The sequence below is a fragment of the Canis lupus genome, chromosome 9 (genome assembly GCF_011100685.1).
Source record: "Canis lupus familiaris isolate Mischka breed German Shepherd chromosome 9, alternate assembly UU_Cfam_GSD_1.0, whole genome shotgun sequence".
NCBI classification, from domain to species: domain Eukaryota; kingdom Metazoa; phylum Chordata; class Mammalia; order Carnivora; family Canidae; genus Canis; species Canis lupus.
The window spans coordinates 16051555-16065926 of record NC_049230.1 but is presented as its reverse complement, the minus strand read 5'-3'; the positions used below and the strand labels follow the sequence as shown (position 1 = coordinate 16065926).

Genomic DNA, 14372 nt, shown 5'->3' with positions numbered 1-14372 from the left:
CTTCAGCCCTAAGAAGTAGACATTATCCTGGACCCATGTGGGCTGATAGAGAGGTTGGGTTATTTCCCCGCGGTCAGGGAGCTGCTCCATGGGTGAACCAACACTGGAATCTACTTTTATCTGATTCCAGAGCCCCAGGTCTATGCTCCAACTCCAGTGACTTACTAAACTCCCTGAAGTGAAAGCCTACAGAGTCTTGCTGGCAGAGCAAACCCCACCCAAAGGGAAGCCAGGGAAGGGAGCCAGGTCAGCCCTCCCCAGCCCCAGTGAGCTGGGCGCCTGGTCCAGCTAGGTCAGTTCTCTCTGGGGAGAGAACCCATAAAGGTGGCCCCAACAGTGTCTTGCTGGTGAGTGTGAAGCCCGGATGGTGAGGCCCCAGGACCTCAGGACTGCCCAGGTCACCTGCAAGGGGCTCCTGCCCCTCTCATCCCCATCTCTATTGTCCCCTCCCCTGGGTTGTGCTGAAGTGAATCAGAGCCGGAGATCCACGAGCAGAACTGGTTCTGGATCGGCCTGAACCGTCGAGACCCCGGAGCCGGGCAGAGCTGGCGCTGGAGCGATGGCTTGGGGGTGAGCCCGCCTGGAGGGGGCGGTCAGGGGCGGTCAGGGGTGGGCGGGGCCGTGGTGGGCGTGGTCTTAGGGGCGGGGCAGAGCCTGGCGGTGGGCAGTCTGCGGCCTGAGCAGGCCGGTTAGGGAAAGAGGGGCGGGGCGGGGCGGGGCGGGGCGCCCAGCCCGGGGTGGGGGTTCCTAGCGCCTGTCAGGCCTTTTATACGTCTGTTCTGGGGACGCGGAGGCCTGCGCCTCGTGCCGACAACCTTCTCCCACTCCCGCCTCCAGTTCTCTTACCACAACTTCGACCGGAGCCGGCACGACGACGACGACATCCGGGGCTGTGCTGTGCTCGACCTGGCCTCCCTGCAGTGGGTGGCCATGCAGTGCGAGACGCAGCTGGACTGGATCTGCAAGATCCCTCGAGGTTGGGTGGGATGGTGCTGGGGAGCGGGGGAGGGGGCGCAGGGCGGTGGGGCCGGGAGTCCAGGGGAGGGTCTCCCTTCCCTGCAGCATCGCTGTCCCTGTTGTCCCCGTAGGCACAGACGTGCGGGAGCCCGACGTCAGCCCACAAGGTAAGGCCCCCGGCCCATGGTGCTCCCCTTGGTGGTCGGGAGAGGGTGAGGGGCGTCACCTCTGGGGCCGGGCCTGGCGGGATGGAATGAAAGGAGTTAGGGATTCGAGCCCAGAGAAGAGGAATCGTGGCGCCTGGAACCCGTCTCCAAGCAGGGACAAGCCTGGGCTTAGAGCGGTGTCTGCGGGGTGGGGGGGCCCTAGGCGCTGGCAACCCCTGCTGGCCTCCAGTCCCACGCTCACACTGCCCCCCCGCAGGCCGGCGGGAGTGGCTGCGTTTCCAGGACACCGAATACAAGTTCTTCGAGCACCACTCCACGTGGGCTCAGGCGCAGCGCATCTGCACGTGGTTCCAGGCCGAGCTGGCCTCCGTGCACAGCCAGGCGGAGCTGGACTTCCTGGGGCACAACCTGCAGAAGGTGAGCACACCAGTGAGCATGGGCCTACGGGCAGTGGGAGGGCAGGCCCGGGGAGGCGAGGCCCTGCCAACCCTTATCTGCCTGACCGGTTTCCCCAGTTCTCCCGGGGCCAAGAGCAGCACTGGTGGATTGGCCTGCACACTGCAGAGAGTGATGGGCGTTTCAGGTAGGAGCCTTCCAGGGTCAGCAGGTGTGGGAGGGAGCCCGTGCCGGGAGCTCCGGGCACCACCCCCAGATGGGAGCTAGGGAGGCTGCCCACAGAGACAGATAGACCTGGATTTGAATCCAGCTCTGTTCCTCCCTGGCTGTGTGGCCTTGATCAAATGACTTAACCTTTGTGGGCCTTGATTTTCTCATCCAAAAATGAGCTTAATGAGGCCTGCCTGGTAAGATTGCTCTGAGGATTAGAAATAAGGTATGTGAAGTCCTTAGCATAGGACTTCATCCAGCATCCAGCACGTAATTGGGCACCAAATAATCGCAGCTCATATTATGCTGGGGCCACCCATGAATAAGACCCCCTCAGGACACGGGCAAGAACATACGATGTCCAGAGGGGCCTCTTTGTATTCAATACCCACCTACCATGCATGAGGGGGCTTGAGGCAGGAAGGATCAGGAGCACATGTTTATCTGAGCACACTGCTGCCCTTGCACCTCTGTTCTAGGATTCTTGGACTTTTCCAGTTAGCAAATGAGTGCCCATGGAGGGCTGCACCTTACGTGGAGGCACCAGGTCTTTAGGTCCCCAGCTACCCTGAGCTCAGTAGCCTCACTCTCAGCCTGCAGCCACTGAACCCCTGGACTTGGGCCCTTCCCTGCCCCCATCTTGGTGGCCTTCATTGCTGCATCCAAGGGAGGTTGGGCCCAGGGACAATGCTGGAGCCTTCTCTGCTCGGTGTCATTGCAGGTGGACAGATGGTTCCATTATAAACTTCATCTCCTGGGCACCTGGTAAACCTCGGCCTATTGGCAAGGATAAGAAGTGTGTGTACATGACCGCCAGCAGAGGTGAGGGCGCGGGCGGGGCAGGGAGGGTGCAGAAGCTGAGCAGAGGGTTGATGTTGGGGGAAGGGAGGTGAGCAGGCCCATCAGTCTCTTCTCAATCTCTTTGTTCCTACAACCCCAGGGGGGCTAGACCCAGAGAGGGGGCCTGTGCCCCTGATCCAGCAGTCACAGAGGACTGGAGTTCAGAGCCAGACACGGGCACCTGACCCCTGTGTCCTCTTCTTAGGGCATGAGGCAAGGGTGCTGCCAGCCCTGCCCCGTGCTAGAGTGACTGCCCTCCTCTTTCCACAGAGGACTGGGGGGATCAGAGGTGCCTGACAGCCTTGCCCTACATCTGCAAGCGCAGCAACAGCACTGGAGAGCCACAGCCCCCAGACCTGCCGCCCACGGCCCTGGGGGGCTGCCCCTCTGGCTGGAACCAGTTCCTTAACAAGGTAGGGGGGGCCACCTAAGGGATTCAGGGGAGGCGATGTGAACATGAGAGGGCTGAGCTTTAGGAGTCCTGGCCCTCTGGCAACATTAGAGTCATGGCCTCTTGCCTATACCCATTGACCTCTCTCCTACTTGGCCCCAGTGCCTGGGCCAGACTCCTGAAAAATAACTCTGTATAGTAGCCCCTTCTAATCCACCAGGTAATGAGGGTGTCCACATAGGTTGGTGAGTTGTCTAGATCAGTGGTCGCCAAACATTTTGATAATGAATCCCCTACTAGTAAAACACGATATTAAACATACGAAATATGTGTGTCTACATCAGGTATGTGTGTGTAAAGAAATACATATTTACTTCCATACTAATGTAGCGAATGTTGCACATAGTAAACTATGCGCAAGAGCAAAAGAATATGCGCTAAAGAATGAAAAGGAATATTTTTAAGTTTAAAAAATTTTTCTTTCTTTTTTTAAATTTTTCTTTCTTAGTGGAATGAGGAAAGTCCTCAGAAATGATCAATTATAAGAATTATTCACATTTAAATAATTTTAATAAGAGCCAGGTAATTGCATATATTTCATTATTTTAAAAAATCCCAGCCTGACACTTTCTGATTGGAGACTTCACAGGTCTTGTTTGAAGTTTGAATTATTTTAAAACATGGGTTTAATGGTTATTGTAGAGGAAAGTTGCCTCACAAAGGCAAATATATCAAAATGGAAAAGTTCATCCATCATCAACTGGGCTTTCTTTGTTTTTCAGTCCTTGTACCAATTAGACAAAGGTTTTTGTTTAAAAATCGGCTAGTACATCTCTGCATTTTAAATTAAACTGTCGGGGCTCCTGGATGGCTCAGTCAGTTAAGCGTCTGCCTTCAGCTTAGGTCATGATCTCAGGGTCCTGAGATCGAGCCCCACATTGGGCTCCCTGCTCAGTGGGGAGCCTGCTTCTCCTTCTCCCTCTGTTGCTCCCCCAGCTTGTGTGCAGGCTCTCTGTCTCTCTCTCTCTCTCTCTCTCTCTCTCTCTCTGCCAAATAAATAAATAAAATCTTTAACCTGCCTCATAAACTAATCAGGAGACCCGATTAAGATGGTTTAAGAACAAGTCTTTGGCAGATTTTTTGAAACATTCAGGAAATTCTTTTCCCAAGGGTTTTGAGTGTGCGGACAAGAAAGTTGGAGGCAGAAAGTTGGAGGCAGTAATGGTAATCAGGAGCCATATGTTTCTAAACATGTTTGCAGAATGTTCCTTCTAGAGTGTGAGTTTCTTTCCAAAAGTGGTTAGTTTTGTACTCATGGGCTGATTAGTCAGACCTGGTTAGATCTTCACTGTTCTTAGATAGTGGCTCACAAGAGCTTGTCCCAGGAAGAGAGGAGCACTATCTTCTTGTTGGTGCTGGCATCTCAAGTATGAGCTTCAATCCGTGCTTTCTTTGCGGACGTTGTAAAAACCATTTAGCCGGATTGTGAGGATTAGATTAGTTAACGCTAGATCATATAATCCATAAATCTTTGTCCTGCATTGGAGTGCAGCCAGCCTCTTAGTGTCATAGAGCTCTTACTGTCTTCAGAATATTCAAGCGAATATTATACCTTTCCTACCTTAAAAAAAGAAGAAAAAAAACATGTGCAATATTAAAAACTTGGGGAAAAAACAGAAAGAACGAAAATAAAACTCAGCCTTTCCAGAAATAGCCACTATTAATATTTATTACTCTGCTTCCTTCCTTTTTCCATGTAATTGAGATCATACTACGTAACACGTTTTTGTATCCAGCCTTTCTTTGTCAGTATTACATTTTCAGCATTTCCTCATATCATTACATTGCTTTTTTTCCAGAAACTTATTCTCCTGGCTTCTTCCACCTGATATAAAACAGAATGTATTGTATGTATGTAATTAGTCTCTTTCTTCATGTGTGTCGGCATCATTGTAAAGATACCGGTTACTCCCGTGGCAAAAGCCTCTGAACTGTGCGGGGCCGTTTGCCTTTCACTGCCTTGCCCCAGACACCTTGCTTCGTGAGTTCTCTACCCCCTGCCACAGCCCCGTAGCATCTGGATGTGGGAGGAGAGAGTGAGGGCCTGCCTCCCCTCCCCCAGCTTCAAACTCCTGTAGGGTAGGGCCACTGGCCTCTGACATGCCACTTAATACACTTGCACATGGTGGGGAGACCCCGAGTGTTGCTGAATTGAGCTGATACTTCCTCTCTTTAGCTGCTGACACTTGCTGATACTGATGTGACCTTGCTGCTGCTAATTTTATGACTAATTTCACTGATTGTTTAAAAGAGGCCTCAGAATATCTCTGAACTACTTCTGTGAAATCAAATGCATGTGCTTTGTGATAAACCTTCCCTCAGACTCTTGCATCATTTCTGTGTTTATAGTGTTCAGCCCCAAATCTGACGTTTGCATCGGTAAGCTAATGCTAGAACTCATGCTCTTACTAAGAGCTTTCACTTCTGAAGCACTTGCTATCATGTTGTGCACTGTTCTCTTTAACTCTTAAAATGACCCCAAAAGACAGATATTTTTATGTTCCCATTTTACGGAAAGTTTATATCAGATCTGGAGTCTGACCTGCCCATGTCCCCTGGCCCCCTTTGTGACTCCAAAGCTTCCTTCCTTCCTTTCTCCCTCATCAGACTGAGGAGAAAATCACTGGAAATCATTCATTTTCAGAGCCTTCACTTGAGAGATTTCCCATAGAGCTGCTGCCTCACAAAGATCATTCAGAAGAGAAGATGAGAGTGTCGTACAGATGAACATTAAGTTCAAAGGAAAAAAAATAACAGATTTCAGGCAACATGCGGGAAGGTGTTGAGCTAAAATCGAGGCAGCCCTTGTCCCCATGCATGGCCCAGGTGCTGTTGTCATAGGTAGTAGAGTCTTTGGTGGCCCAAAGACGTCCTGCCACTTACAACCCCCCCACCTCCCGCCAGGCATAGGCAAGTGTACGTGACTGTGCTGTGTCAGGCTGAGAGGGTGCCAGAGCCTTGCTCAAGGAGCCCCAGATGTCCTGGTTCTGTTCTGTTATTCTCACAGCCCTCGAAGCCTCACAGGGCCTACTGCTGAGTTCTACACAGCAGAGTTTCTGGGTTTGTGGGACAGGGTGGTGGAGGTGGACATCACGCCTCTCCCTCCGCCCCAGTGTTTCCGAATCCAGGGCCAGGACCCCCAGGACCGGGTGAAGTGGTCAGAGGCACAGTTCTCCTGTGAACAGCAAGAGGCCCAACTGGTCACCATTGCAAACCCCTTAGAGCAAGGTAGGGCCAGCCCATGGGAAGGCCCCAGTAATCCTCTGACACAGTGCCCCCCCCCCCCCCCCCCCCCCGTCAAAATGGCTAGACCAGAACGAGCAAGGGGCTGGCTGCCCTGTTGCTCATAACTCTCTCTTCTGGGGGACTGTAGCATTCATCACAGCCAGCCTGCCCAATGTGACCTTTGACCTTTGGATTGGCCTCCATGCCTCTCAGAGGGACTTCCAGTGGGTGGAGCAGGAACCTCTGCTGTATACCAACTGGGCACCTGGGGAGCCCTCTGGCCCTAGCCCTGCTCCCAGTGGTAACATACCGGTGAGGAAGCCCCCTCCTTGCCCCCCTGACCTGCAGCACTTGCCTTCACTCCCATGGTCCCCCTCTTCCAGCCTCTTTGCTGGGAATGCAGCCTCGGGGCGTGGGGGGGCAGTGACACAAGGGGAGAGCTGCCCGGGCTCCTCTGAGCAGCCCCCTCCCCCCAGACCAGCTGTGCGGTGGTCCTGCACAGCCCCTCCGCTCACTTCACTGGCCGCTGGGATGATCGGAGCTGCACAGAGGAGACGCACGGCTTCATCTGCCAAAAGGGCACAGGTATGGGTCTCCAGTGACCTCGGGGATGTCAGCACTGGGCCAGATGCTGTGGGCCGTGCCTGGAGGAATGATGAAACGTGGTCCCTGACGTCACTCCCAGAATCTAGTATCTGCTTAGGACGCAGAGAGGCAGAAAGACCAGGCCCCAGTCAGAGGAAAAGGCAGTGAGCCCTGGGGCTCTCAGAAGGTTTGGGGGTCTGGAGGACCGAGCAGGTGCAGCTGGACACTGAGCAGGCCTGGTGTCGGGGAACCTGCATTTGTGCCTCTGAGGCCCCTGCGGCTCCTGTGTGTTCTCCTGGGCCCGTGGGGTCCGAGTGGGTCATGGCTCCAGCGAGCCCCTCAGCTTACAGGCAAGAAGGTATTATTCGTCACAGTGGCTGACACTTCCATCAGTCTGGGCCTGCTCTCTGGCCTCCCCCACTTCATGCCTGGGAATGGGGTGAGGGCGGGCCTGGCCTGAGCCCTGCCCCCTTCCCTCCAGACCCTTCCCTGAGCCCGTCCCCAGCCGCGTCACCCCCAGCCCCGGGTACCGAGCTCTCCTACCTCAACGGCACCTTCCGGCTGCTGCAGAAGCCTCTGCGCTGGCACGACGCCCTCCTGCTGTGTGAGAGCCGCAACGCCAGCCTGGCACACGTGCCCGACCCCTACACCCAGGCCTTCCTCACACAGGCCGCCCGAGGGCTGCGCACCCCACTCTGGATCGGTCTGACTAGCGAGGAGGTGGGCCCCCCACAGTCGGCCCGGCGCCAGGGCCGGCACCGCTCCCTTGATTTCCCTCCCTGTCTCCCCCCAACTCCTGGCCTTACCTCGCCTGCCTCTGTCCCCCACCCTCCCACCCTGACGGCCCCCTCGTGCCCAGGGCTCCCGGCGGTACTCCTGGGTCTCGGAGGAGCCGCTGAGCTACGTGAGCTGGCAGGACGGCGAGCCCCAGCAGCCGGGGGGCTGTGCCTACGTGGATGTGGACGGGGCCTGGCGCACCGCCAGCTGCGACACCAAGTTGCAGGGGGCTGTCTGTGGCGTGAACGGTGGTGAGCGCCCAGCTGCCGGGGCGGGGCGGTCGGCAAGGCGTGGGCTGTCCCGGGGAGTACCCTGGGCCATCTGCTCAATCCTGCACCCCCACAGGGCCCCCTCCTCCCCGAAGAATAAGCTACCATGGCAGCTGTCCCCAAGGGCTGGCTGACTCTGCATGGATTCCCTTCCGGGAGCACTGCTACTCCTTCCACATGGAGCTGCTGCTGGGCCACAAGGAGGCGCTGCAGCGCTGCCAGAGAGGTGGGCCAGGGCCGGCTAGAGCCCATGGGGGGTCGTTTCAGGTGGTGGCCCCTACCGTGGACACCTACAGGCTCCATGGGTGCAGTCCCTGTGCCACACTCTGCCTGTAGGCAGTGCTCCCACATACGTGCCCCATCAGTTTCCAGTGCACAGAGACCACGTGTGACATTACCCGTAGATAACCCGTGCCACTCAGGCTGCTGGAGAAGAGGGCTGGGGCCTCTCTGGGGTGGGGGGTGTCTCTGCTCCCCCAGGGAGACCACTGTGTGTCCTGATGCGGGTCTCCCTTGTGTCCAGCGGGCGGGGCGGTCCTGTCTATCCTGGATGAGATGGAGAACGTGTTTGTCTGGGAGCACCTGCAGAGCTCTGAGGGCCAGAGTCGGGGGGCCTGGCTGGGTATGAACTTCAACCCTAAAGGTGGGTACCCTGGGTGTGGCATCAGGCGGGAGGGTGAAGCCTTAAGATGTGGGGAGGATGCCTTCCACCAGGGCTCGGTGGGTGTGAGGACTTGGGGGGAGGTGAGGATTGGTTCTAGAACAGACCTGCTCTCCCACCTGCGCCTCTCCCCGCGCCCCCTCAGCACCTTGTCTCCCACAGGAGGCACCCTCGTCTGGCAGGACAACACAGCTGTGAACTACTCCAACTGGGGACCCCCCGGCCTGGGCCCCAGCATGCTGAGCCACAATAGCTGTTACTGGATCCAGAGCAGCAGTGGGCTTTGGCGCCCAGGCGCCTGCACCAACATTACCATGGGCGTTGTCTGCAAGCTCCCCCGAGGTGGGTGCCTGGCAGGCACAGCGCAGCCTCCTGCCACCCCCGCTCAGCTGGCACGGGGCCTGGGCCGGGGGCCAGTGACGAGGTGGACTGGAGGGCAGGACCGGACAGGCCCGGGCCGCCAGGACCCTCCCCTGGGATAAATTGGTCTGTAGGAGGGACTGGCCCTTCCTACAAATTTCCAGATGAGACAGCAAACCCATCATTTTGTAGCGGTTAAGGGCACAGATGGGGTTCAAGCCCTGGCCAAACCACTTACCAACTCTGTGACCCCCGGCAAGTTCCTTAGAGTCTGTGGCCTCAGTTTCTTCCTATGTAAAATGAGGATGATGACAGTACCCACAAGATCAAATGAGCTAATAAAGTGCTGGGCACTCAAGAAGTGCTCTATATGTGTTTGCTTATTTTTACTGTTACTGCTTCACTTACTAACTGGTCCCTCCCTCTTCCTTGCAGCCGAGGAGAGCAGCTTCTCTCCATCAGGTGAGTCCAGGCCTGGGCTGAGACAAGCCCTCTCCCCACTTCGCCCAGCACGTGGGGACATTGGGGGGCATGGGTGGAGGTGCGGGTGGGAGTGGCGGGGCTGGGCTCGGCCTCACCCTGAGCGGTGGGCTTGCTGCAGCAGCGCTCCCAGAGAACCCAGCGGCCCTGGTGGTGGTGCTGATGGCGGTGCTGCTGCTCCTGGCCCTGCTGACCGCAGCCTTGATCCTCTACCGGCGGCGACAGAGCGTGGAGCGCGGGACCTTCGAGGGCGCCCGGTACAGCCGCAGTGCCTCTGGCCCCGGCGAGGCCACGGAGAAGAACATTCTGGTGTCTGACATGGAAATGAATGAGCAGCAGGAGTAGAGCCAAGGGCGTGGGCAGGGTGGGCACAGGAGGAATGGGGAGGCTGGGCCCTGGGTCAGCCGGGCCCCCCACCAGGTACCAGTCCAGGTGGCCTATGGAGGGGGACCTTTGGGAGCCGCTCTTGGGAACTGGGGCTGATCAGGGCGTGGCTGCTGGGAGCCTCCCTCCCATATGAGGGCTGGGCTGAGACCTGGCTGAGTGCAACGTGGTGTTTCCCTTTTGGGGCGGGGGGCTAAGGTCTTGTCACCTGGGCCTGTGCCCCCACGGTGACCAGAAGCAGGACAGGAGCCTCTTTCTGCTCCTTTCTCCCCAGGCCCCCCTGCCCAGGCCTGCTGACCCATGCCCCAGGACCCCCTTTCTCATTGCAGAGCCTGAGGACCCTCCCCTGGGCCCTCAGCTAGCCTCTGTTGCTTCTCTCCTTCCTGGCAGCCTTGGCTCTGAGCCCTCCCACCCCCATTCCGTCTCCCTGCTTCTCATGCAGCCCGTCCTTCTGAGCCAGGGCCCCAAGGTTTGGGGAGCCCTGTTGCTCATGGTGGGTGTCAGCTGAGGGGGCCAAGCATGTCACTCCTGTGCCTGCTGGGGTGGTCCATGGGACGTGGAGGAGGGGCCTGGGCTGGGCCTGAGAACGAGAGGCCCCATTGGGGTGTCAGCTGTGCTGGAGACAGGACCAGGAGAAACACCCTGACCCCCAGGGGGTGACCGGGCTGAGGTGTCATCTCCTGCTGGTTGGGGGAGGGCTCTGTCCCTAAAGAGTCCCCTGTGGGGACCATAGTAAGTACCCTCACGTTTCCAGCTCCTGGCTCTGGTTGGAAGAGAGAGAGGAGGGGGTTGTCAGAGTCCTGGGGGGGGGAGGGGGGGGAGGTTTGGAAGCAGGAGACCGCCCTCTAGTGGGGCCCAAAGGAACAGTGCCCCAGCTCCGGAGGGGCCCAGGCTGGGGTGGCCAGCCAGTCCCTGTGCTACGGCTTGGGACAATGTGAACACGGACTCAAACACATGGTCCTTTTTTTGTAGTTCTTAATTTTTTTTAATGTGCCATTATTGTGAGGGAAAAAAGAAAAAAAGAAAAGCAAACCAATAAAACACCTTTAAGAAGCTTGAGAGAGAAGGGTTTCTGCTTTGTTCTCTTGTCAGCCTTGTTCCTTGCACCATCTCAGAGGTAAATGTCATGTTTGGAGTTCCAGTCGTGCGTGCTTCTGCAGGTCTACCATTTTGCTTCTGTCTCTGGGCCTCATGGGGACACCTGCACTCTTGTCTCCTCTCCTGGGCTCTTGCCCTTTGGGGCCTGCTCGCTATGTCCTCTGTGCCCCAGAGGGTGTGTGTGGGTGACAGCACGGGAGCCACCAGATGGCTGTGAGGGCTCTGGCCACTTAGCTCACCTGAGTTCAACGTGTGTGAGATGGGAGGCCGGGACGCGCTCCCTGGGGTTGCTCTACGGCTATTTGAGGATTAAATGAGATCCCCTGTGCCAAGCAGTTAGCCCCACACCTCCGAGCTCGTGCAGTAAGTGCCCCATAAACAGCTGCTATTGTTATTTGGGGCTGTGGTTCCCAGGGGGCATTGGAGGTGCCCTGGGTGGGGGCTCCACATCACCATCTTCCCAAGGTCGCTGTCATACCTGCCCCCGAGCTGTGAACAAGTGCATATGTGTCCTTGGGGAGTCTGGCTTTGAAACCCCTCGGAGGCAGGCGGTGGTCCTCAAGACTGCCCCTCCTGACTGTTCACTCTGGACACTTGAGCTGCAGACGCAGCAGCCAACAGAGAGGACTCTGCTAGTAAGTGATGGGTGCCAACGATGCCAGTCGTGCTGGGTGCGGGCACCAGGCCGTGGGGAGGGGTGTTAGTTTGGACCCGGTGGTGGGGAGGGTCTCGTCAGAGGAAGTAGGATGAACCTGAAGGAGGTGAGGGAGTGAGCGATACAGACACCTAGGCAGGTGGAGGCGGGGGGGGGGGGGGGGGGGGGGGGGGGGGGGGGGGGGGGGTGGCTGGGCCAACCGTGGTGGTCCTTGGGGTGTCCCAGAGGAGGCCAGGCTGGCTGGAGGGCACGGAAGGGGAGCACGGATGAGCCTGATTCCCCGGGGCCTGTTTCTAGTAGGAAGTCCGAGGGAAGGGCTAAGCCAGCTGTCCCTTGAGGTTGGTGGTGTGGTTCAGGACCTTGGTGGTGGTCACATTCTGGACCTGTGCGTGTGTCGCACACCAGCTTTACTTCGTTCATTATTTTTTATTATTTATTTAAAGATGTTATTTATTTATTCATGAGAGAGGCGAGAGAGGCAGAGACACAAGCAGAGGGAGAAGCAAGCTCCCTGCAGGGAGCCCAATGTGGGACTGGATCCCAGGTCTTCAGGATCACACCCTGAGCTGAAGGCAGAGGCTCAACCGCTGAGCCACCCAGGCCTTCCTCTCCCCCCCTTTTTTCTTTTTTAGATTATTTATTTATTTACTCATAGAGACACACACACAGAGAGAGAGAGAGGCAGAGACACAGGCAGAGGGAGAAGCAGGCTCCATGCAGGGAGCCCGATGTGGGACTCGATCCCAGGTCTCCAGGATCGCGCCCTAGGCTGCAGGTGGCTGTGCCACCGGGGCTGCCCCTAGGCCTCCCTCATTCATGATTTTTTAAAACAAGTTTCTATTTTTCTGAATAGGTAATACCACCACATGGTTCAAGACCTAACCCTAAAAGATACAGAGCTTTCACCCTGAACAGCAGGGTAAATGGGGCACCGTCTTTTAAGCCAGGGAGCCCCCAGCCGGGTTCATGAGCTGCTTCTCTGCAGCCCTGACTGAGGCCAAGCTGGAGGCCCTCCTCCCCCTGTCTCCTCCCTGCAGCTTCAGCAGCGCTCTCCTGATGGCAGGATCAGGGGCGGACCAATCTGGTCACTTTGGGGAGGGTGCCCCAATCCCAGGGGGGTTCCTTAATGATTAATCCACTTCACCCTGAAGTGATTTGCTCCCTTTGTGAGTTAAGTGCCCTGCCATTATCTGCAGCTCAAAAGACTGCTTGACCAGGCTGCAGGGAGCCACCCGGGGCAGATGCTCTCTGGGAAGCCCAGCTCTCTGCTGACCCTTGCCCAAGGAGGAAGAAAAGCTGAGGGGTGAAGACAAGGTCACCGGATCCCTGGGGGTGGGAGGAGCAGCCAAGGGACCGAGGATACAATGCCCAGTGCTGCCTGGTGGGGCCGGGGGAGTGATGGTGAGGGTCCAGGGGTTTAAATCATTCCAGAAATACCTATCCTAGCTCCTCTCTCCCTCAGGTGCCTGTAGTCCTCACCAGAGCCCTGCTCCCCACCCAAAAGCATTTCAGACAGCTTCACAGGTACCTGGGGGCTCCCTGTAGACCTCTTCTCAGCCTTTCCATGTGGGGGCTTCCCAGAGGAGGGTAGGGGGTTGCTCTAGTAGCTCTGTCAGGGCAGGAGGAAGACTCTGGGTGTAGGGGGGTGCCATTTGCCTGTGGCTCCAGAATAGTGCTGGTTCTAAGGGGACTACACAGATACCAGAACCTCCTGTCTTTCTGCTCATTTCATTTTTTAAAAGATTTTATTTACTTATTCATGAGAGACACAAAGACAGAGGCAGACACACAGGCAGAGGGAGAAGCAGGCTCCCCATGGGGAGCCCGATGTGGGACTCGATCCCAGGACCCTGGGATCATGACCTGAGCCAAAGGCAGATGCTCAACTACCGAGCCACCCAGGTGCCCCTGTCTACTCATTTCAAGTCAATAAACAATCAGCGCTCCTCCACATTCCACCTCTGCTGGGGGTGGGATGCCCTGAGACGGAACCTGGTGGGCCCGACAAAGGGCACTGTATGCCAGACACCGAGGCCAACCGTCACCTGCAGGGCTAAGCTGGCTCAGCTCTGGCCACCTGGATGTTCAGCGACAGCTCATTGAATCCATGAATGAATGGGAGGATGGGGCCACTCTCCAGAGAACAGTGTCAGGCTGCTCACCACCTCTCCTCGTCAAGGCAGGGATGGCCTCCTCCCAGGTGTCCTGGCAGAGCCAGCCTGGCCCAGTGGGCAGCACTGTGAGGCCACAGAGGTGAGGAGCCAGCCAGTCACACCACATGGCTTTCCTGGAACTGGGCCGTCTGAGCCCTGCCAAGCTGCCTGGAGCACTGGGCTTGAGTGTGTTGCAGGCACAAGGAAGAGAATTGCATCTTGAGGGTGGATCAGGAAAGGAGGGTGGGAGGAGGAAAGAGGGAAAGGAGAGGAAATAGAGAGGGGGGGCCTCCGGTGGGGGGGAGGGGGGCAATGAGATGAACGTGTCCAGACTGTTCCGGCCTTTATCTCGGGGCCAAGACAGCCAAGAGGCCTCAGGAGAAGGCTGACTTCAGTCCTGACTCCCACCAGAGTCGGCACCACTGGAGCTGTAGACGTCTGTCCTTCCTTGTCCGAAAGGCAGGCGGGCTGCCAGCGCAGGCTAAGCAGCAAGTAGGCATCGCCCCCTCCCTTGAAATGGATTAGTCGCTGGTGCTCAATCCAAAAAATTGACTATCTTTTGATATCAGCAGATGGCAGGAGTTTGGTTTTTGCTGCTTCCAGGAAATCCAGCTCCTCTAAGGCTTTCTGGTCCAGTGTTTTCCCCTTTCTTCCCCGGCGCCTCTGAGTTCTGTGGTCCTGTGGAGTGTTCCTGGACCTGGTCC

General features: G+C 56.9%; 1 protein-coding gene across 2 annotated transcripts in view; it reads left to right on the top strand.

Moving 5' to 3' along the window:
- The window catches only part of MRC2 (mannose receptor C type 2), a 54401-nt gene extending 43578 nt beyond the window's left edge, over positions 1-10823 (top strand). The window contains exons 14-30 of one of the 2 annotated variants that reach the window (XM_038546949.1): positions 468-570; positions 838-976; positions 1089-1124; positions 1381-1541; positions 1640-1707; positions 2452-2552; positions 2841-2983; positions 6135-6249; positions 6395-6558; positions 6723-6831; positions 7313-7551; positions 7691-7859; positions 7954-8103; positions 8401-8520; positions 8701-8880; positions 9334-9360; positions 9503-10823. In XM_038546949.1, the coding sequence (XP_038402877.1) occupies positions 468-570; positions 838-976; positions 1089-1124; positions 1381-1541; positions 1640-1707; positions 2452-2552; positions 2841-2983; positions 6135-6249; positions 6395-6558; positions 6723-6831; positions 7313-7551; positions 7691-7859; positions 7954-8103; positions 8401-8520; positions 8701-8880; positions 9334-9360; positions 9503-9723 (2245 nt within the window). In that variant the 3' untranslated portion in view covers positions 9724-10823. Of the gene's footprint in view, positions 1-467; positions 571-837; positions 977-1088; positions 1125-1380; positions 1542-1639; positions 1708-2451; positions 2553-2840; positions 2984-6134; positions 6250-6394; positions 6559-6722; positions 6832-7312; positions 7552-7690; positions 7860-7953; positions 8104-8400; positions 8521-8700; positions 8881-9333; positions 9361-9499 lie in introns of both variants that reach the window. The other variant, XM_038546948.1, reaches the window with a different exon arrangement.
- Positions 10824-14372: the final 3549 nt, after the last annotated feature.